This window comes from Salmo salar, chromosome 17 (assembly GCF_965601325.2).
Source record: "Salmo salar chromosome 17, fSalSal1, whole genome shotgun sequence".
Classification (NCBI taxonomy): Eukaryota; Metazoa; Chordata; class Actinopteri; order Salmoniformes; family Salmonidae; genus Salmo; species Salmo salar.
Genome location: NC_138307.1, coordinates 69,291,659 through 69,315,586, shown reverse-complemented (window position 1 = coordinate 69,315,586; position 23,928 = coordinate 69,291,659). Strand labels below are relative to the sequence as shown.

The 23,928-nt window shown below is 50.2% G+C and overlaps 1 protein-coding gene across 1 annotated transcript in view; it reads left to right on the top strand.

Annotated features, from left to right (window-relative positions):
• LOC106609610 (exocyst complex component 4) overlaps positions 1-23,928 on the top strand; it is a 343,805-nt gene that overhangs the window by 31,632 nt on the left and 288,245 nt on the right. Inside the window, exons 4-6 of the mRNA XM_045700059.2 lie at positions 7,447-7,640; positions 11,850-11,959; positions 20,504-20,750. Of these exons, the coding sequence (XP_045556015.2) occupies positions 7,447-7,640; positions 11,850-11,959; positions 20,504-20,750 (551 nt within the window). The remainder of the gene's footprint in view (positions 1-7,446; positions 7,641-11,849; positions 11,960-20,503; positions 20,751-23,928) is intronic.

Sequence of the window (23,928 nt, the reverse complement as noted above, 5' to 3'; positions counted from 1 at the left end):
AACAACAGGAGCTGGTCAGTCCACAACAGGAGCTGGTCAGTATATAACAGGAGCTGGTCAGTATATAACAGGAGCTGGTCAGTATACAACAGGAGCTGGTCAGTCCACGACAGGAGAAAACAACAGGAGCTGGTCAGTCCACAACAGGAGAAAACAACAGGAGCTGGTCAGTCCACAACAGGAGAAAACAACAGGAGCTGGTCAGTCCACAACAGGAGCTGGTCAGTATATAACAGGAGAAAACAACAGGAGCTGGTCAGTATATAACAGGAGCTGGTCAGTATATAACAGGAGAAAACAACAGGAGCTGGTCAGTCCACAACAGGAGAAAACAACAGGAGCTGGTCAGTATATAACAGGAGCTGGTCAGTATATAACAGGAGAAAACAACAGGAGCTGGTCAGTATATAACAGGAGCTGGTCAGTATATAACAGGAGAAAACAACAGGAGCTGGTCAGTATATAACAGGAGCTGGTCAGTCCACAACAGGAGCTGGTCAGTATATAACAGGAGCTGGTCAGTCCACAACAGGAGAAAACAACAGGAGCTGGACAGTATAGAACAGGAGAAAACAACAGGAGCTGGTCAGTATATAACAGGAGCTGGTCAGTATATAACAGGAGAAAACAACAGGAGCTGGTCAGTATATAACAGGAGCTGGTCAGTATATAACAGGAGAAAACAACAGGAGCTGGTCAGTATATAACAGGAGCTGGTCAGTCCACAACAGGAGCTGGTCAGTATATAACAGGAGCTGGTCAGTATATAACAGGAGCTGGTCAGTCCACAACAGGAGAAAACAACAGGAGCTGGACAGTATAGAACAGGAGAAAACAACAGGAGCTGGTCAGTATATAACAGGAGCTGGTCAGTATATAACAGGAGAAAACAACAGGAGCTGGTCAGTATATAACAGGAGCTGGTCAGTATATAACAGGAGAAAACAACAGGAGCTGGTCAGTATATAACAGGAGCTGGTCAGTATATAACAGGAGAAAACAACAGGAGCTGGTCAGTCCACAACAGGAGAAAACAACAGGAGCTGGTCAGTATATAACAGGAGAAAACAACAGGAGCTGGTCAGTATATAACAGGAGCTGGTCAGTCCACAACAGGAGAAAACAACAGGAGCTGGTCAGTATATAACAGGAGCTGGTCAGTATATAACAGGAGCTGGTCAGTATATAACAGGAGCTGGTCAGTCCACAACAGGAGAAAACAACAGGAGCTGGTCAGTCCACAACAGGAGAAAACAACAGGAGCTGGTCAGTCCACAACAGGAGAAAACAACAGGAGCTGGTCAGTCCACAACAGGAGCTGGTCAGTCCACAACAGGAGAAAACAACAGGAGCTGGTCAGTCCACAACAGGAGAAAACAACAGGAGCCGGTCATTATATAACAGGAGCTGGTCAGTCCACAACAGGAGAAAACAACAGGAGCTGGTCAGTCCACAACAGGAGAAAACAACAGGAGCTGGTCAGTCCACAACAGGAGAAAACAACAGGAGCTGGTCAGTATATAACAGGAGCTGGTCAGTCCACAACAGGAGAAAACAACAGGAGCTGGTCAGTCCACAACAGGAGAAAACAACAGGAGCTGGTCAGTCCACAACAGGAGAAAACAACAGGAGCTGGTCAGTATATAACAGGAGAAAACAACAGGAGCTGGTCAGTATATAACAGGAGAAAACAACAGGAGCTGGTCAGTCCACAACAGGAGAAAACAACAGGAGCTGGTCAGTCCACAACAGGAGAAAACAACAGGAGCTGGTCAGTATATAACAGGAGCTGGTCAGTCCACAACAGGAGAAAACAACAGGAGCTGGTCAGTCCACAACAGGAGAAAACAACAGGAGCTGGTCAGTCCACAACAGGAGAAAACAACAGGAGCTGGTCAGTCCACAACAGGAGCTGGTCAGTATATAACAGGAGCTGGTCAGTCCACAACAGGAGAAAACAACAGGAGCTGGTCAGTCCACATCAGGAGAAAACAACAGGAGCTGGTCAGTATATAACAGGAGCTGGTCAGTCCACGACAGGAGAAAACAACAGGAGCTGGTCAGTATATAACAGGAGCTGGTCAGTCCACAACAGGAGAAAACAACAGGAGCTGGTCAGTCCACAACAGGAGAAAACAACAGGAGCTGGTCAGTCCACAACAGGAGCTGGTCAGTATATAACAGGAGCTGGTCAGTCCACAACAGGAGAAAACAACAGGAGCTGGTCAGTATATAACAGGAGCTGGTCAGTCCACAACAGGAGAAAACAACAGGAGCTGGTCAGTCCACAACAGGAGCTGGTCAGTATATAACAGGAGCTGGTCAGTATATAACAGGAGCTGGTCAGTCCACAACAGGAGCTGGTCAGTATATAACAGGAGCTGGTCAGTCCACAACAGGAGAAAACAACAGGAGCTGGTCAGTCCACAACAGGAGCTGGTCAGTATATAACAGGAGCTGGTCAGTCCACAACAGGAGAAAACAACAGGAGCTGGTCAGTCCACAACAGGAGAAAACAACAGGAGCTGGTCAGTCCACAACAGGAGCTGGTCAGTATAGAACAGGAGAAAACAGGAGCCGGTCAGTATATAACAGGAGCTGGTCAGTCCACAACAGGAGAAAACAACAGGAGCTGGTCAGTATATAACAGGAGAAAACAACAGGAGCTGGTCAGTCCACAACAGGAGAAAACAACAGGAGCTGGTCAGTATATAACAGGAGCTGGTCAGTCCACAACAGGAGCTGGTCAGTATATAACAGGAGCTGGTCAGTCCACAACAGGAGCTGGTCAGTATATAACAGGAGAAAACAACAGGAGCTGGTCAGTATATAACAGGAGCTGGTCAGTCCACAACAGGAGCTGGTCAGTATATAACAGGAGAAAACAACAGGAGCTGGTCAGTATATAACAGGAGCCGGTCAGTATATAACAGGAGAAAACAACAGGAGCTGGTCAGTATATAACAGGAGCTGGTCAGTCCACAACAGGAGAAAACAACAGGAGCTGGTCAGTATATAACAGGAGCTGGTCAGTCCACAACAGGAGAAAACAACAGGAGCTGGTCAGTCCACAACAGGAGAAAACAACAGGAGCTGGTCAGTATATAACAGGAGCTGGTCAGTCCACAACAGGAGAAAACAACAGGAGCTGGTCAGTCCACAACAGGAGAAAACAACAGGAGCTGGTCAGTCCACAACAGGAGCTGGTCAGTCCAGAGCGTTCTTTATCTGTCACTGAGTGTCTGTTGTGTGGTGCATGAGGTGAGGAACTTACACTTGTGTGTAATTCACTACTAAATGTTTGCTATCAGATATCTTATAACGGCTTTCTGCCGTGTTTGAGAGGTAAGTCAAAGAGCTCTGTATGGGTTGTCTGTACAGCTGCCATTTTGTCCCTGTGTTTCCGACTAGCGTTTTTTTCTCTCCCCTCTGCTCCGTGTTCACATGCTGCTCTTCCCTCTGAAAAACATGCATCACTACTTTTTTTATTTGCACTTGCTCTCATTCACTTTTGCTTGTAAATGTCCACACTCACCGAAAATGAGCTATGCTTGTATAACTTCATGAGCTGGATTTGCCTGTCTACAATTAGTTTATGTTTGTTTTCGCTTGTTAGCCTTTAGCTAACATCTTCTATATGATTTCGCTATTACTTGTGCAATTTATTTTTAGTATTCTGGGAAAGCAATGTTATATTTTTGTTTTTAGCGCCCCCTTGTGTGCTATTCCGGTTATACCGGAAATCCCTGCATGAACATCGAGGCTGGTGGGAGGGGCTATAGAAGGACAGGCTCATTGTAATGGCTGGAATGGAATAAAAATGGAACGATATCAAACATATGGAAACCACATGTCTGACTCCATTCTAGCCATTACAATGAGCCCGTCCTTCTATTGCTCCTCCCACCAGCCTCCACTGGCCCAAGCCTTTGTCATGGTGTGGAGTCCTTACTCTCACATATCCAACTGTGTTAGATCAGTGACCTCCAGGAAAGAAGGATGGATTTATAACAGTATTGGAACTGGGCCACTGTACTCTATGCAAGAAGGATCCTATCTTGTTTGATAGGTGCTAGACTAGAGCTGATGTTGACTCTAACTCAAGTTGAAGCTGTCCCTGGAACAGTTTGACGGAGGCTAATCTAAGGAAACTCAGTGAGTCATGTCTGTGCCTCATTACATTGCTTTCACAGAAGACTGTCAGTGTCCATTTTAAGCTATGTGTTTCAATTGGCCTCTCAGTAGGAGAGAGGCTGAAACAGTTATCTCTCTGTCTCTCTCTCTCCCTTTTTATTGGTTAACTCTTTGTTTTGCTCTCCCTTTCCACCGTCTCAGATCTCCCTCTCTTCCTATCACTCCCCTCTCTCAGCTCTCTCCTCTCAGCTCTCTCCTCCTCTCTCTCTCAGCGCTCAGCTCTCTCCTCTCTCTCAGCTCTCTCCTCTCTCTCTCAGCTCTCTCCTCTCTCTCTCAGCTCTCTCCTCTCTCTCTCAGCTCTCTCCTCTCTCCTCTCTCTCTCTCTCTCTCAGCTCTCTCCTCTCTCTCTAAGCTCGGTCCTCGCTCGCTCCTCGCTCTCTCCTCGCTCTCTCCTCACTCTCTCCTCTCTCTCCTCGCTCTCTCCTCTCTCTCTCAGCTCTCTCCTCTCTCTCTCAGCTCTCTCCTCTCTCTCTCTCAGCTCTCTCCTCTCTCTCTCTCAGCTCTCTCCTCTCTCTCTCTCTCCTCTCTCTCTCTCAGCTCTCTCCTCTCTCTCTCTCTCTCAGCTCTCTCCTCGCTCTCTCCTCTCTCTCTCAGCTCTCTCCTCTCTCTCTCTCAGCTCTCTCCTCTCTCTCTCTCCTCTCTCTCTCTCTCTCTCTCTCTCTCAGCTCTCTCCTCTCTCTCTCTCTCAGCTCTCTCCTCTCTCTCTCTCTCTCTCTCTCTCTCTCTCCGGTCTGTTGTAAGTCCATCCTGTCTCTGTCAATCCTGTGAGACTCCCTGATGTGTTCATTCCAGACATGCTGTCACTCATTACCCTGCTCATCTGTCAGATTAACGTCTCCCTCACTTTCACACTCTCCCTCCATCCCCTCCTCCTCTAGCCCTCCCTCAGCTCTCTCTCTCTGCTTGACTATTAGTATTCCCACTGCTCTCTTTCTGCCTCAGTTGAATGGCAGTGTTACAAGACCCCATGGGGTTAGTGAGGGACAAGACTGGTTCACTTTCCAAAAAAGTCTCTTCTCCACTCCTATCCTACACACACCCACACCCCGTCTGAGCCCAGTGTGCACCAGAGAGGCCAGTGACGGGCTGTCACATGTACCGCTTCTCTCCTCCCCCTCCTGTGAGTCCCCCTCTTCTCCCTCTCTCCCCATCCTGCTAACTCTCAGGAAGACTCGTATAGTTGATTAGCTTGACAGCCCGGGCTCCCTAACGATGTTAACCAGCCTTCTTCTGTCATCCCGGCCCACTGGTAATGAGTCACACACACACACTCAAGGACACACCCACAAGGCATACACACATGCACGCACGTCTGCACTTGTGGACTGTTGACACATACGTACTTATAGACATACACACAGACGCATACACATTGGTCACACCCACTCACAGTTAGTTACAGTATATGCATACACACACACACACACACACCAACGTGTACCGTCCACCACACAGTGAGGAACACAGAGGCATGCAGAGTTATTCTATTAAGCTGACGGGGGTTGATCATGCACAGCATTAGCACATCTTTTGGCTAATGCTGCGCTGATTTGCATCAACACATACTTGACCTATGGCCCTCCCTTCCTTTCCTCCCGTCTGTCCCGCCCCAGTGATACACACACACAGTCTGTGATGGCTCTCTGGAGCGCTATCATCCAGCCATTAGCCCACTCTAATAAAAACCACTATGAAGATTTATTAAATATAAACACGCCATAACCACAATGCTACAATGCTAATGAAAACTGAGACGGGAGGAGGGAGGGACGGGGAGAGGGACGGCGGGAGGGACGGGGAGAGGGACGGGGAGAGGGACGGAGGGAGGGACGGATGGATGGGGGGACGGACGGAGAGAGGGACGGACGGAGAGAGGGACGGACAGAGAGAGGGGCGGAGGGACGGACGGACGGAGAGAGGGGCGGAGGGATGGACGAACGGAGAGAGGGGCGGAGGGACGGACGGACGGAGAGAGGGGCGGAGGGACGGACGGAGTTGGGCGGAGGGACGGACGGACGGAGTTAGGGGCGGAGGGACGGACGGACGGAGTTAGGGGCGGAGGGACGGACGGACGGAGTTAGGGGCGGAGGGACGGACGGACGGAGTTAGGGGCGGAGGGACGGACGGACGGAGTTAGGGGCGGAGGGACGGACGGACGGAGTTAGGGGCGGAGGGACGGACGGACGGAGAGGGGCGGAGGGACGGACGGACGGAGTTAGGGGCGGAGGGACGGACGGACGGAGAGAGGGGCGGAGGGACGGACGGACGGAGAGAGGGGCGGAGGGACGGACGGACGGAGAGAGGGGCCGAGGGACGGACGGGCGGAGGGAGAGAGGTGGACGGACGGAGAGAGATGGGGACGGAGACGGGGGGGACGGACGGACGGACGGACGGAGAGAGAGAGGGGGACGGAGAGAGGGAGAGAGAGGGAGGGAGGGAGGGAGGGAGAGAGAGAGAGAAAGCCAGGAACTTTGAGAGAGGAAGACTGGATGTAGTTTGGCGTTGGGTGCATTGTCTGCATTCCTAAAGTTTTCCCCTAAAATGCTGTTATGTTGGGCAGTGGGGGCTGTGTGCAGTGGGCACTTGGGGCGGCTGGTAGCCTAGCGTTGGGCCAGTAACTGAAAGGTCGCTGGTTCGAAACACCCGAGCCGACTTGGTGAAAAATCTGTCTGTGCCCTTGAGCAAGACACTTCATCCTAAATGCTCCTGTAAGTCGCTCTGGATAAGAGTGTCTGCTAAATGACTACAATGTAAAACATTTTGAATGTTGTACATACAGCAGCAGTGTTAACACAGAGGATACACTGTAGTTATATTGGTGTTGTTGGTGTTGTATTATTTGTCTGTGTAGTAACCGGTCTAACAACCTGTCTGACAGCCTGTGAGGTGTAATGTGTGGACAGAAACCCACGGTTCAGATTTACAGTTCAAATAAACTGCTTTCTCTAAATACTCAAGTCCATTAGGTACCAATTAAACTAGCCAATTATATCCACATCTTGTTTATGACTGTGAAGATTTAGATTCATTATTGATTACATTTTAAACAGTTTTCCATTGCGTGCCCTAATAAACATGTCCCTGTGGTCCCCATCAAAATACTGTATTCTGAAGTGTTGTCAGGTGTATTCAGATATACAGTGAGTACTAGTGGATAATACATCAGGTACCTGGAGCTGTGTTCAGGTCTCCCCTACATTCCAAGGTGTATAGATCTATTCAGGTGTGTCTCCTGTGGTCCCCCTCGTGCAGGTGTCAGCGGTGGAGTCTCTGGAGGGCCCCCTGCTGCAGGTGGAGGGTCTGGGGGACCTGCGTCTGGAGCTCCACAGTAAGAAGCTCAACATCCATGTGGTCCTCATCGACGAGCTGCACCGGCACCTCTACATCAAGTCTACCAGCCGCCTGGGGACCAAGAACAAGGACAAGAACCAGGGACGCCACGGGGGGTGAGTGGCCTGGAGAAGGGGGGGACTGGGAGTGGGGGGGGGGGGGAGGCTGGGAGTGGGGGAGGGGGGACTGGGAGTGGGGTGAGGGGGGACTGGGAGTGGGGGGGGGGACTGGGAGTGGGGGGGGGGGGACTGGGAGTGGGGGGGGGGGGGGCTGGGAGTGGGGGGGGGGGACTGGGAGTGTGGGGGGGACTGGGAGTGGGGGGGGGGGACTGGGAGTGGGGGGGGGACTGGGAGTGGGGGGGGGACTGGGAGTGGGGGGGGGGACTGGGAGTGGGGGGGGGACTGGGAGTGGGGCGGAGGTGTGAGTTGTTAGGAACACGCTATGAGGTTTGGTCAGGGAGATCAGAGTGGGGGTCAATCCCACTTCAAGTGCAGTCAACAGAGGGAATGTAATGTTCATCATTTGCAGTATTCTAGAATAGTAGGGCAAGGACTCAAACACCAGATCTCAGTAGAGATTGGAAGTAGTCGTTTTCGCTTCAAAATAAAAGCTTTGGGAGTCTGTATGGGTGTTCACTCTGCGTTAGAAGTAAATGTATAATTGGGGGGAAACTGGTTGAAATCATTAAATGAAATACCATAACATGAGACAAGTCAGTCTTCAACCTCCACTCCAATAATCCCACACAGCACAGTTCTACGCTACATGTGTTGTCCCTCAGTGTTTACATTAGCTAGTCTAAACTTCTAGTGACAAGACAACGTCCCTGTCTCACCACTTAGTGCAAACACATCTGATTCATTCATGGGAGACCAAAGATGATGCTCTGTAGAATGATAATGTGGGTTTTGGTTAGTCGACGACCGCGTCACAACCTACATTAGCATCGGGAGGATTATCATACCAACACCAATGTGTGTGTCCCAAATGGCACCCTATTCCCCACTTAGTGCACTACTTTAAAAAGTAATACACTGTGTAGTGCACTCTGCAAGGAATAAGGTGCCATTTGGGACACGTTAGAATGCTGTGTGGAGCGACGGCTGCCACCTGCATGCTGATTCCTATACCAAGATGCAGCATCACAACACATTAGGCTGATGCAGGTCACCCACCTCTCCAGCAATGAAGCCTGTTGTTTTGATGTTTGTTTAATTCATGCTAGGTGTGTGTGTGTGTGTGTGTGTGGGTGTGTGTGTGTGTGTGTGTGTGTGTGTGTGTGTGTGTGTGTGTGTGTGTGTGTGTGTGTGTCTTGATTGGCGTGTGTGTGATTGGTGTATTTTGTTGTGTGTACAGAAGTGTGGTGTCTGTGCTGTGACGTTCTGTAGAGTGATGTATTAGTTGGGGTTTTAGAGTGACAGGTTAAAGCTCCTGTATAGTGGAGGTTTGGTAAGAACAACCCACCTCCACTCAACACTCACTAAGCAGGGCTACACTTAACACTGTCTGGAGGTACAGGTCAGGGCTACACTCAACACTGTGTGGAGGTACAGGTCAGGGCTACACTTAACACTGTCTGGAGGTACAGGTCAGGGCTACACTCAACACTGTCTGGAGGTACAGGTCAGGGCTACACTTAACACTGTCTGGAGGTACAGGGCTACACTCAACACTGTCTGGAGGTACAGGGCTACACTCAACACTGTCTGGAGGTACAGGTCTACACTCAACACTGTCTGGAGGTACAGGTCAGGGCTACACTTAACACTGTCTGGAGGTACAGGTCAGGGCTACACTTAACACTGTCTGGAGGTACAGGGCTACACTCAACACTGTCTGGAGGTACAGGGCTACACTCAACACTGTCTGGAGGTACAGGGCTACACTCAACACTGTCTGGAGGTACAGGTCAGGGCTACACTCAACACTGTCTGGAGGTACAGGGCTACACTCAACACTGTCTGGAGGTACAGGGCTACACTCAACACTGTGTGGAGGTACAGGGCTACACTCAACACTGTCTGGAGGTACAGGGCTACACTTAACACTGTGTGGAGGTACAGGGCTACACTTAACACTGTGTGGAGGTACAGGGCTACACTTAACACTGTCTGGAGGTACAGGGCTACACTTAACACTGTCTGGAGGTACAGGGCTACACTTAACACTGTCTGGAGGTACAGGGCTACACTCAACACTGTCTGGAGGTACAGGTCAGGGCTACACTTAACACTGTGTGGAGGTACAGGGCTACACTTAACACTGTGTGGAGGTACAGGGCTACACTTAACACTGTGTGGAGGTACAGGTCAGGGCTACACTTAACACTGTCTGGAGGTACAGGGCTACACTCAACACTGTCTGGAGGTACAGGGCTACACTCAACACTGTCTGGAGGTACAGGTCAGGGCTACACTCAACACTGTCTGGTGGTACAGGGCTACACTCAACACTGTCTGGAGGTACAGGGCTACACTTAACACTGTGTGGAGGTACAGGGCTACACTTAACACTGTGTGGAGGTACAGGGCTACACTCAACACTGTCTGGAGGTACAGGGCTACACTTAACACTGTGTGGAGGTACAGGGCTACACTCAACACTGTCTGGAGGTACAGGGCTACACTTAACACTGTGTGGAGGTACAGGGCTACACTTAACACTGTGTGGAGGTACAGGGCTACACTTAACACTGTCTGGAGGTACAGGGCTACACTCAACACTGTCTGGAGGTACAGGTCAGGGCTACACTTAACACTGTGTGGAGGTACAGGGCTACACTTAACACTGTGTGGAGGTACAGGGCTACACTCAACACTGTCTGGAGGTACAGGTCAGGGCTACACTCAACACTGTCTGGTGGTACAGGGCTACACTCAACACTGTCTGGAGGTACAGGGCTACACTTAACACTGTGTGGAGGTACAGGGCTACACTTAACACTGTGTGGAGGTACAGGGCTACACTCAACACTGTCTGGAGGTACAGGGCTACACTTAACACTGTGTGGAGGTACAGGGCTACACTTAACACTGTGTGGAGGTACAGGGCTACACTTAACACTGTGTGGAGGTACAGGGCTACACTTAACACTGTGTGGAGGTACAGGTCAGGGCTACACTCAACACTGTGTGGAGGTACAGGTCAGGGCTACACTCAACACTGTGTGGAGGTACAGGGCTACACTCAACACTGTCTGGAGGTACAGGGCTACACTCAACACTGTCTGGAGGTACAGGTCAGGGCTACACTCAACACTGTCTGGAGGTACAGGGCTACACTCAACACTGTCTGGAGGTACAGGGCTACACTCAACACTGTCTGGAGGTACAGGGCTACACTCAACACTGTCTGGAGGTACAGGGCTACACTCAACACTGTCTGGAGGTACAGGGCTACACTCAACACTGTGTGGAGGTACAGGTCAGGGCTACACTCAACACTGTCTGGAGGTACAGGTCAGGGCTACACTTAACACTGTCTGGAGGTACAGGTCAGGGCTACACTCAACACTGTGTGGAGGTACAGGGCTACACTTAACACTGTGTGGAGGTACAGGGCTACACTCAACACTGTCTGGAGGTACAGGGCTACACTCAACACTGTGTGGAGGTACAGGGCTACACTTAACACTGTGTGGAGGTACAGGGCTACACTTAACACTGTGTGGAGGTACAGGTCAGGGCTACACTCAACACTGTGTGGAGGTACAGGTCAGGGCTACACTCAACACTGTGTGGAGGTACAGGTCAGGGCTCCACTCAACACTGTGTGGAGGTACAGGGCTACACTTAACACTGTGTGGAGGTACAGGGCTCCACTCAACACTGTGTGGTGGTACAGGGCTCCACTCAACACTGTGTGGTGGTACAGGGCTCCACTCAACACTGTGTGGAGGTACAGGGCTCCACTCAACACTGTGTGGAGGTACAGGGCTCCACTCAACACTGTGTGGTGGTACAGGGCTCCACTCAACACTGTGTGGTGGTACAGGGCTCCACTCAACACTGTGTGGAGGTACAGGGCTACACTCAACACTGTGTGGTGGTACAGGGCTGACTCTGTTTGTTAATCCAGGTTGTTAACAGGTTCATTATAAAGCTCTGCTTGTCTCTCAGGTGAATGTTGTCATTGTGGGTAGCGGGGTTGGGCTCAATTCAAGTTGAAGCCAGACAATTCAGGAAGTGATTTTAATTTAACATTCTGAAATAAGTAGCTTCTACTTTTCAGTTTAGTGAGAAGTCATTGAAAATATTGAATTGTAATTTTGCAACGAGGATGATGATGATGGTGGGACTGATGATGCTCTTCTCAACTCTCCCCAGCTCTACAACCAAAGACACGTCCCCTCTGCCCCAGCTGGACGTCAGCAGCCTGTCCACCCCTCGCAAGCTGATGGACTCCTCCCAGTTCAGCACCCCAGGGACCACCAGCAGTAAGTAGCCTTGGTAGTCCAACACACATACATTATGCATGGCTGCATAAAGGAATGTTTTGGTGCAATTGATTGTGCTGGCCTTACTTCATTACCACCAGTAACCAGGCTTTAGGAATACTACTGGACAAGAGAGGAAGAGGGGGGTCATGGAGGGGGTGGGAGACGAGGAAGGGACGGGGACAGAGAGAGGAAGGGACGGGGACAGAGAGAGGAAGGGACGGGGACAGAGAGAGGAAGGGACGGGGACAGAGAGAGGAAGGGACGGGGACAGAGAGAGGAAGGGACGGGGACAGAGAGAGGAAGGGACGGGGACAGAGAGAGGAAGGGACGGGGACAGAGAGAGGAAGGGACGGGGACAGAGAGAGGAAGGGACGGGGACAGAGAGAGGGGGAAGAGCAGAGACTGGGACAGAGAGCGGAAGGGACGGGGACAGAAAGCGACGGGGACAGAGAGGGGGAAGGGCAGAGACTGGGACAGAGAGCGGAAGGGACGGGGACAGAAAGCGACGGGGACAGAGAGGGGGAAGAGCAGAGACTGGGACAGAGAGCGGAAGGGACGGGGACAGAAAGCGACGGGGACAGAGAGGGGGAAGAGCAGAGACTGGGACAGAGAGCGGAAGGGACGGGGACAGAAAGCGACGGGGACAGAGAGAGGGGGAAGAGCAGAGACTGGGACAGAGAGCGGAAGGGACGGGGACAGAGAGAGGGGGAAGAGCAGAGACTGGGACAGAGAGCGGAAGGGACGGGGACAGAAAGCGACGGGGACAGAGAGAGGGGGAAGAGCAGAGACTGGGACAGAGAGCGGAAGGGACGGGGACAGAGAGAGGGGGAAGTGCAGAGACTGGGACAGAGAGCGGAAGGGACGGGGACAGAAAGCGACGGGGACAGAGAGGGGGAAGAGCAGAGACTGGGACAGAGAGCGGAAGGGACGGGGACAGAAAGCGACGGGGACAGAGAGAGGGGGAAGAGCAGAGACTGGGACAGAGAGCGGAAGGGACGGGGACAGAAAGCGACGGGGACAGAGAGAGGGGGAAGAGCAGAGACTGGGACAGAGAGCGGAAGGGACGGGGACAGAAAGCGACGGGGACAGAGAGAGGGGGAAGAGCAGAGACTGGGACAGAGAGCGGAAGGGACGGGGACAGAAAGCGACGGGGACAGAGAGAGGGGGAAGAGCAGAGACTGGGACAGAGAGCGGAAGGGACGGGGACAGAAAGCGACGGGGACAGAGAGAGGGGGAAGAGCAGAGACTGGGACAGAGAGCGGAAGGGACGGGGACAGAAAGCGACGGGGACAGAGAGAGGGGGAAGAGGAGAGACGGCGACAGAGTGAGGTGGGGAAGGATAGAGAGTCAGTGAGATTATGTGGGGAAGAAACTGGCGAGAACTGGATATTGAGTGGAAAAGAGGAAGGGAGAGGAGTTGAGATGGATAGAAAAGAGAACATGGTGTAGATGGAGAGAGATACTGTAGAGACGTGATGAGAACTATTGGACATAGTTGTCTCCTGGATAGCACAGTGGTAGAGTTGTCAGGTTAGTGTTCTACTGTCATTCCACTCTGCTGATGCTCCTAGTGATAATGAAATCATTAGCAGGGATCTGTACTGCTGCAGTTATTACATCCATTAGCATGTCATTAGAGGTGTGTACCAGAGAACGCTGCAGGCTCAACACACCTCATACATAACACTGCCTCTCACACACACTCCACTGATGGCATTTACACGCCAGCAAACACATGCGCACACACATACACACACACATACACACACACACACAGAAGCACTAACGCACGCACGCTGACATGCACACACCTTCTCCCCGCTTCCATCTATGCCTCGTATTTATTTCCACTTGCAGCACAGTACATACATCACAGCATTATTAGGCCATTATCATAATAGTACATACGTACATCACAGCATTATTAGACCATTATCATAATGCCCTAACACTGTGATGTATGTACTATTATCATAATAGTACATACATCACAGCATTATCATGACATTATCATACTAGTACACACGTCACAGAATAATTAGGGCATTATCATACTAGTACATACATCACATCATTATTAGGGCAATATTATACCAGTACATATATCACATCATTATTAAGATAGTATCATACTAGTACATACATCACAACATTATTGGGACATTATCATACTCATACATACATCAGTGCATTATCAGTCCATACTAGTGCATATATCATAGCGTTATTAGGGAATTATCATACCAGTGCAGGCATCACAGCATTATTAGGGCATTATCATACTTGTACATACACCACAGCATTATCAGCCCATACTAGTGCATACATCACAGCGTTATTAGGGCATTATCATACCAGTACATACATCACATCATTATTACGCATTATCATACTCGTACATACACCACAGCATTATCAGCCCATACTAGTGCATACATCACAGCGTTATTAGGACATTATCATACCAGTATATACATCACAGCATTATCAGGGCATTATCATACTCGTACATACACCACAGCATTATCAGGGCGTTATCATACTAGTACATACGTTTTCATAACATCATAATCAGCTGCCACCCCTCCATATCTCCCATTAGTCACCATGTATTCCTGTCAGCACAGTGGGGTGGATAACATTCATTATGCTCATAGGCCACAGTGGAACAGTTACCTCTGGTAATACAGCGTCTACAGGGGAGTTTGTTATAGTGTGGTGATTACATTCCCTGGCTGTGGAGTTTGTTATAGTGTGGTGATTACATTCCCTGGCTGTGGAGTTTGTTATAGTGTGGTGATTACATTCCCTGGCTGTGGAGTTTGTTATAGTGTGTTGATAACATTCCCTGGCTGTGGAGTTTGTTATTTGTGTTGATGACATTCCCTGTCTGTGGAGTTTGTTATAGTGTGTTGATAACATTCCCTGGCTGTGGAGTTTGTTATAGTGTTGATAACATTCCCTGTCTGTGGAGTTTGTTATAGTGTGTTGATAACATTCCCTGGCTGTGGAGTTTGTTATAGTGTGGTGATTACATTCCCTGGCTGTGGAGTTTGTTATAGTGTGTTGATAACATTCCCTGGCTGTGGAGTTTGTTATTTGTGTTGATGACATTCCCTGGCTGTGGAGTTTGTTATAGTGTGTTGATAACATTCCCTGGCTGTGGAGTTTGTTATTTGTGTTGATGACATTCCCTGGCTGTGGAGTTTGTTATAGTGTTGATGACATTCCCTGGCTGTGGAGTTTGTTATAGTGTGGTGATAACATTCCCTGTCTGTGGAGTTTGTTATAGTGTGTTGATGACATTCCCTGGCTGTGGAGTTTGTTATAGTGTGTTGATGACATTCCCTGGCTGTGGAGTTTGTTATAGTGTGGTGATAACATTCCCTGGCTGTGGAGTTTGTTATAGTGTGGTGATGACATTCCCTGGCTGTGGAGTTTGTTATAGTTTGGTGATTACATTCCCTGGCTGTGGAGTTTGTTATAGTGTGTTCATAACATTCCCTGGCTGTGGAGTTTGTTATAGTGTGGTGATGACATTCCCTGGCTGTGGAGTTTGTTATAGTGTGTTGATGACATTCCCTGGCTGTGGAGTTTGTTATAGTGTTGATGACATTCCCTGGCTGTGGAGTTTGTTATAGTGTGGTGATGACATTCCCTGGCTGTGGAGTTTGTTATAGTGTGTTGATAACATTCCCTGGCTGTGGAGTTTGTTATAGTGTGTTGATAACATTCCCTGGCTGTGGAGTTTGTTATAGTGTGTTGATGACATTCCCTGGCTGTGGAGTTTGTTATAGTGTGTTGATAACATTCCCTGGTTGTGGAGTTTGTTATAGTGTGGTGATTACATTCCCTGGCTGTGGAGTTTGTTATAGTGTGTTCATAACATTCCCTGGCTGTGGAGTTTGTTATAGTGTGGTGATAACATTCCCTGGCTGTGGAGTTTGTTATAGTGTGTTGATGACATTCCCTGGCTGTGGAGTTTGTTATAGTGTGGTGATTACATTCCCTGGCTGTGGAGTTTGTTATAGTGTGGTGATAACATTCCCTGGTTGTGGAGTTTGTTATAGTGTGTTGATGACATTCCCTGGCTGTGGAGTTTGTTATAGTGTGGTGATTACATTCCCTGGCTGTGGAGTTTGTTATAGTGTTGATGACATTCCCTGGCTGTGGAGTTTGTTATAGTGTGTTGATAACATTCCCTGGCTGTGGAGTTTGTTATAGTGTGTTGATAACATTCCCTGGCTGTGGAGTTTGTTATAGTGTTGATGACATTCCCTGGCTGTGGAGTTTGTTATAGTGTGTTGATAACATTCCCTGGCTGTGGAGTTTGTTATAGTGTGTTGATAACATTCCCTGGCTGTGGAGTTTGTTATAGTGTGTTGATGACATTCCCTGGTTGTGGAGTTTGTTATAGTGTGGTGATTACATTCCCTGGCTGTGGAGTTTGTTATAGTGTGGTGATAACATTCCCTGGCTGTGGAGTTTGTTATAGTGTGTTGATAACATTCCCTGGCTGTGGAGTTTGTTATAGTGTGTTGATAACATTCCCTGGCTGTGGAGTTTGTTATAGTGTGGTGATAACATTCCCTGGCTGTGGAGTTTGTTATAGTGTGGTGATAACATTCCCTGGCTGTGGAGTTTGTTATAGTGTTGATAACATTCCCTGGCTGTGGAGTTTGTTATAGTGTGGTGATTACATTCCCTGGCTGTGGAGTTTGTTATAGTGTGGTGATGACATTCCCTGGCTGTGGAGTTTGTTATAGTGTGTTGATGACATTCCCTGGCTGTGGAGTTTGTTATAGTGTGGTGATGACATTCCCTGGCTGTGGAGTTTGTTATAGTGTGGTGATTACATTCCCTGGTTGTGGAGTTTGTTATAGTGTGGTGATTACATTCCCTGGCTGTGGAGTTTGTTATAGTGTGTTGATAACATTCCCTGGCTGTGGAGTTTATAGTGTGTTGATGACATTCCCTGGCTGTGGAGTTTGTTATAGTGTGTTGATAACATTCCCTGGCTGTGGAGTTTGTTATAGTGTGTTGATAACATTCCCTGGCTGTGGAGTTTGTTATAGTGTGTTGATAACATTCCCTGGCTGTGGAGTTTGTTATAGTGTGTTGATGACATTCCCTGGCTGTGGAGTTTGTTATAGTGTGGTGATTACATTCCCTGGCTGTGGAGTTTGTTATAGTGTGTTGATAACATTCCCTGGCTGTGGAGTTTGTTATAGTGTGGTGATTACATTCCCTGGCTGTGGAGTTTGTTATAGTGTGGTGATTACATTCCCTGGCTGTGGAGTTTGTTATAGTGTGTTGATGACATTCCCTGGCTGTGGAGTTTGTTATAGTGTGTTGATGACATTCCCTGGCTGTGGAGTTTGTTATAGTGTTGATGACATTCCCTGGCTGTGGAGTTTGTTATAGTGTGTTGATGACATTCCCTGGCTGTGGAGTTTGTTATAGTGTGTTGATAACATTCCCTGTCTGTGGAGTTTGTTATAGTGTGTTGATGACATTCCCTGGCTGTGGAGTTTGTTATAGTGTTGATTACATTCCCTGGCTGTGGAGTTTGTTATAGTGTGTTGATGACATTCCCTGGCTGTGGAGTTTGTTATAGTGTGGTGATGACATTCCCTGGCTGTGGAGTTTGTTATAGTGTGTTGATAACATTCCCTGGCTGTGGAGTTTGTTATAGTGTGGTGATTACATTCCCTGGCTGTGGAGTTTGTTATAGTGTGTTGATGACATTCCCTGGCTGTGGAGTTTGTTATAGTGTGTTGATAACATTCCCTGGCTGTGGAGTTTGTTATAGTGTGGTGATTACATTCCCTGGCTGTGGAGTTTATAGTGTGTTGATAACATTCCCTGGTTGTGGAGCTGCGAAAACACAAACAAGATAATTAAGATACCCAAGGCGGCAGGTATCCTAGTGGTTACAGCTTTGGACCAGTAACCGAAAGGTTGCAAGATAGAATCCCTGAGCTGACAAGGTAAAAATCTGTTGTTCTGCCCCTGGACAAGGCAGTTAACCCACTGTTCCTAGGCCGTCATTGTAAATAAGAATTTGCTCTTAACTGACTTGTTAAATAAAGGTAAAATAAAAAGAAAAGCTTATCTCTGGTCTAGGTATTTTTTCTTGATCTAGGTTCTCTCACGTTTGTTTGAATGCATGCCTAAACCCTCCTTCCCTGTCAGGTGTGCCCCGGTCCCTGGTCAGCTAGCCACCCTACTGCTAGCTGCAGGTGTACTGTGTCTGTTACAGCTCCATAGCCCCTCCTCCGTACCTCTTTCTCTATGCCATTACCAGACCCCCACTCTTCCTCGCCCCACTAACCTCTGTCCCTATGCCATTACCAGACCCCCACTCTTCCTCTCCCCACTAACCTCTGTCCCTATGCCATTACCAGACCCCCACTCTTTCTCTCCCCACTAACCTCTGTCCCTATGCCATTACCAGACCCCCACTCTTCCTCGCCCCACTAACCTCTGTCCCTATGCCATTACCAGACCCCCACTCTTCCTCTCCCCACTAACCTCTGTCCCTATGCCATTACCAGACCCCCACTCTTCCTCTCCCCACTAACCTCTGTCCCTATGCCATTACCAGACCCCCACTCTTCCTCTCCCCACTAACCTCTGTCCCTATGCCATTACCAGACCCCCACTCTTCCTCTCCCCACTAACCTCTGTCCCTATGCCATTACCAGACCCCCACTAACCTCTGTCCCTATGCCATTACCAGACCCCCACTAACCTCTGTCCCTATGCTATTACCAGACCCCCACTCTTCCTCTCCCCACTAACCTCTGTCCCTATGCCATTACCAGACCCCCACTCTTCCTCTCCCCACTAACCTCTGTCCCTATGCCATTACCAGACCCCCACTCTTCCTCGCCCCACTAACCTCTGTCCCTATGCCATTACCAGACCCCCACTCTTCCTCACCCCACTAACCTCTGTCCCTATGCCATTACCAGACCCCCACTCTTCCTCACCCCACTAACCTCTGTCCCTATGCCATTACCAGACCCCCACTAACCTCTGTCCCTATGCCATTACCAGACCCCCACTAACCTCTGTCCCTATGCCATTACCAGACCCCCACTAACCTCTGTCCCTATGCTATTACCAGACCCCCACTAACCTCTATCCTTATGCCATTACCAGACCACCGCTCTTCCTCTCCCCACTAACCTCTGTCCCTATGCCATTACCAGACCCCCACTCTTCCTCACCCCACTAACCTCTGTCCCTATGCCATTACCAGACCCCCACTAACCTTAGTCCCTATGCCATTACCAGACCCCCACTCTTCCTCGCCCCACTAACCTCTGTCCCTATGCTATTACCAGACCCCCACTCTTCCTCACCCCACTAACCTCTGTCCCTATGCCATTACCAGACCCCCACTAACCTTAGTCCCTATGCCATTACCAGACCCCCACTCTTCCTCGCCCCACTAACCTCTGTCCCTATGCCATTACCAGACCCCCACTAACCTCTGTCTATATGCCAGCTACACCCCCAATACAGTCGCAATGCCAGCCTTAGAAAAACCTAACCCCTCCCCATACCCCTGTCCTTCTGCCAATCTACCCTCTACCAACCCCCTGTCTCCACCTCTGAGCCTACCATCCAACTGATCACTCTCTCCCCTATAATTGCTGCTGTTTGTGGGGGAGTCAGTTGACTAACTCAGGTAGAGAGAGAGAGAAGCCTCTTAATTCACACCCAGGGCCTAAGTCATTTCCCTGCGCTAACTGCACTTCCCTCTCGCATTATTATGGCAAAACGCAAGCAATTAGCCGGCGCCGCGTGCTAAGTGCCATGTGCCACGATGACGACGGCATAACTCTCCAGCTTTTGTCGACAACGCTGCTTCGTCTAATGGCCTCAGCGCACATCATTTAGTAGCTGGTAATTGTAGTTATTATGACGTGAAAAAAATAGTCGCTGGCAGGAGAAATAAAGTCTATTAACGTCACATAAACATTAACTCTCTTAACGTACCCCGCTTACAACGCTTTGAAGGGAAAACGGAGGCTGTTTCATCAGATTGGAATTAGAACGTAGCCCTGCTGTTACTCTCAATTTAGCAAGCTAATGCGGCGAGGTCTGAGAGAGGGAGAGAGGGAGAGAGGGAGGGGGTTGAGGTGCTGATCAGGGAGGTAAAGGTGAAGAAGTGTTGTGGGGATGTTTCATTTGATCCAAACACTCACAAGTTTGTGATGAAGAGGTGAAAGCCTAGTAGTGAGTGGTGAGCTGTACGGGGTTGTTATGGTGATGATAATACTACTGTATGGCATTAAGAGGAGAGAGATGACAGTAGGACTAGGATGATGTTTATGAAGATGGATGGTGATGGTTACAACTATAACAACTCATTCTTTCATGTGTGTCTCTAGGAAGTTTCATGAGTATGATGGCTTTCAAATAGTACCACATCCTGTAGCTCTAGTATCTCTCTCTCCCTCGTCACTTCCCATGTTTTCTATCTATCCATCTCTACTTCTCTCTCACTCGTGTCACTCCCTCTTTCAGTGCGTGAGCTGCCGGCGCATCACGAGGCCCGCGAGGACCCTGACGTGCACCCGGAGGAGAACACCCAAGAGTTCATGGGCGTCCTCATCAAAGGCCTGGCCAAGCTCAAGAAGATCCCGGAGGCTGTCAAGGCCATCATGGAGCGCCTGGAGCCTGAGCTGAAGCAGATACTGAAGAGATCCACTACCCAGATAGCTGATCACGCCTACCAGAGAGGAGAGAACCTAGCCACAGAGAGCCAGCCCAGGTAGGGAGGGGTGGAGGGATGGAGGGAAGGTGGTAGGAGTGGATGGTGGGATGACAGACCATGCCTACCAGAGAGGAGAGAACCTAGCCACAGAGAGCCAGCGCAGGTAGGGAGGGGTGGAGGGATGGAGGGAAGGTGGTAGGAGTGGATGGTGGGATGACAGACCATGCCTACCAGAGAGGAGAGAACCTAGCCACAGAGAGCCAGCCCAGGTAGGGAGGGGTGGAGGGGTGGAGGGATGGAGGTAGGAGTGGATGGTGGGATGACAGACCATGCCTACCAGAGAGGAGAGAACCTAGCCACAGAGAGCCAGCCCAGGTAGGGAGGGGTGGAGGGATGGAGGTAGGAGTGGATGGTGGGATGACAGACCATGCCTACCAGAGAGGAGAGAACCTAGCCACAGAGAGCCAGCCCAGGTAGGGAGGGGTGGAGGGATGGAGGTAGGAGTGGATGGTGGGATGACAGACCATGCCTACCAGAGAGGAGAGAACCTAGCCACAGAGAGCCAGCCCAGGTAGGGAGGGGTGGAGGGGTGGAGGGATGGAGGTAGGAGTGGATGGTGGGATGACAGACCATGCCTACCAGAGAGGAGAGAACCTAGCCACAGAGAGCCAGCCCAGGTAGGGAGGGGTGGAGGGATGGAGGTAGGAGTGGATGGTGGGATGACAGACCATGCCTACCAGAGAGGAGAGAACCTAGCCACAGAGAGCCAGCCCAGGTAGGGAGGGGTGGAGGGATGGAGGGATGGAGGTAGGAGTGGATGGTGGGATGACAGACCATGCCTACCAGAGAGGAGAGAACCTAGCCACAGAGAGCCAGCCCAGGTAGGGAGGGGTGGAGGGATGGAGGGATGGTGGGATGGAGGGGTGCAGGTAGGAGTGCAGGTGGAGGGGGAGGGAAGGCGGGATGCAGGTAGGGGTGAAGGGAAGGCTGGAGGGTGGGATGGAGGGATGGAGGTAGGGGTGGAGGTAGGGGTGGATGGTGGGATGACAGACCATGCCTACTAGAGAGGAGAGAACCTGGCCACAGAGTGACAGCCCAGGTGAGGAGGGAGGGAGGGAGGGAGGGAGGGAGGGAGGGAGGGAGGGAGGGAGGGAGGGAGGGAGGGAGGGAAAATGTGTTTGGTTATTCAGTGAGAAAAGGTGTGGGTGGAGGAGAAGAAATGATAAGGGGATGGGGTTTGGGGACATTGGCCCTGTTTGAAAATGTGAAAATTAAATGCATCTTTCCTTCCTTGAAGTGACCACTAATCTCACATGACTGGATAGGTGAGAAATATGTGAAACCCTCAATTTTTACCTATCTAATCATGTGGAATTTGTGATTTCTTCAAGAAGGGAAGGAAGGATATATTGTGGATTTTCAAACAGGGCCTTTGGGTGTATAGTTTTGTCCAACTCACTGGCTAAGGTGAGGTAGGAACAGTGGAGGAGAGGTACTGTATGGGTCTGAGGTGAGGTAGGAACAGTGGAGGAGAGGTACTGTATGGGTCTGAGGTGAGGTAGGAACAGTGGAGGAGAGGTACTGTATGGGTCTGAGGTGAGGTAGGAACAGTGGAGGAGAGGTACTGTTTGGGTCTGAGGTGAGGTAGGAACAGTGGAGGAGAGGTACTGTATGGGTCTGAGGTGAGGTAGGAACAGTGGAGGAGAGGTACTGTATGGGTCTGAGGTGAGGTAGGAACAGTGGAGGAGAGGTACTGTATGGGTCTGAGGTGAGGTAGGAACAGTGGAGGAGAGGTACTGTATGGGTCTGAGGTGAGGTAGGAACAGTGGAGGAGAGGTACTGTATGGGTCTGAGGTGAGGTAGGAACAGTGGAGGAGAGGTACTGTATGGGTCTGAGGTGAGGTAGGAACAGTGTAGGAGAGGTACTGTATGGGTCTAAGGTGAGGTAGGAACAGTGGAGGAGAGGTACTGTTTGGGTCTGAGGTGAGGTAGGAACAGTGGAGGAGAGGTACTGTGTGGGTCTGAGGTGAGGTAGGAACAGTGGAGGAGAGGTACTGTATGGGTCTGAGGTGAGGTAGGAACAGTGGAGGAGAGGTACTGTGTGGGTCTGAGGTGAGGTAGGAACAGTGGAGGAGAGGTACTGTATGGGTCTGAGGTGAGGTAGGAACAGTGGAGGAGAGGTACTGTATGGGTCTGAGGTGAGGTAGGAACAGTGGAGGAGAGGTACTGTATGGGTCTGAGGTGAGGTAGGAACAGTGGAGGAGAGGTACTGTATGGGTCTGAGGTGAGGTAGGAACAGTGGAGGAGAGGTACTGTATGGGTCTGAGGTGAGGTAGGAACAGTGGAGGAGAGGTACTGTATGGGTCTGAGGTGAGGTAGGAACAGTGGAGGAGAGGTACTGTGTGGGTCTGAGGTGAGGTAGGAACAATGGAGGAGAGGTACTGTTTGGGTCTGAGGTGAGGTAGGAACAGTGGAGGAGAGGTACTGTATGGGTCTGAGGTGAGGTAGGAACAGTGGAGGAGAGGTACTGTATGGGTCTGAGGTGAGGTAGGAACAGTGGAGGAGAGGTACTGTATGGGTCTGAGGTGAGGTAGGAACAGTAGAGGAGGGGTACTGTATGGGTCTGAGGTGAGGTAGGAACAGTGGAGGAGAGGTACTGTATGGGTCTGAGGTGAGGTAGGAACAGTGGAGGAGAGGTACTGTATGGGTCTGAGGTGAGGTAGGAACAGTGGAGGAGAGGTACTGTATGGGTCTGAGGTGAGGTAGGAACAGTGGAGGAGAGGTACTGTATGGGTCTGAGGTGAGGTAGGAACAGTGGAGGAGAGGTACTGTATGGGTCTGAGGTGAGGTAGGAACAGTGGAGGAGAGGTACTGTATGGGTCTGAGGTGAGGTAGGAACAGTGGAGGAGAGGTACTGTGTGGGTCTGAGGTGAGGTAGGAACAGTGGAGGAGAGGTACTGTATGGGTCTGAGGTGAGGTAGGAACAGTGGAGGAGAGGTACTGTTTGGGTCTGAGGTGAGGTAGGAACAGTGGAGGAGAGGTACTGTTTGGGTCTGAGGTGAGGAAGGAACAGTGGAGGAGAGGTACTGTATGGGTCTGAGGTGAGGTAGGAACAGTGGAGGAGAGGTACTGTATGGGTCTGAGGTGAGGTAGGAACAGTGGAGGAGAGGTACTGTATGGGTCTGAGGTGAGGAAGGAACAGTAGAGGAGAGGTACTGTATGGGTCTGAGGTGAG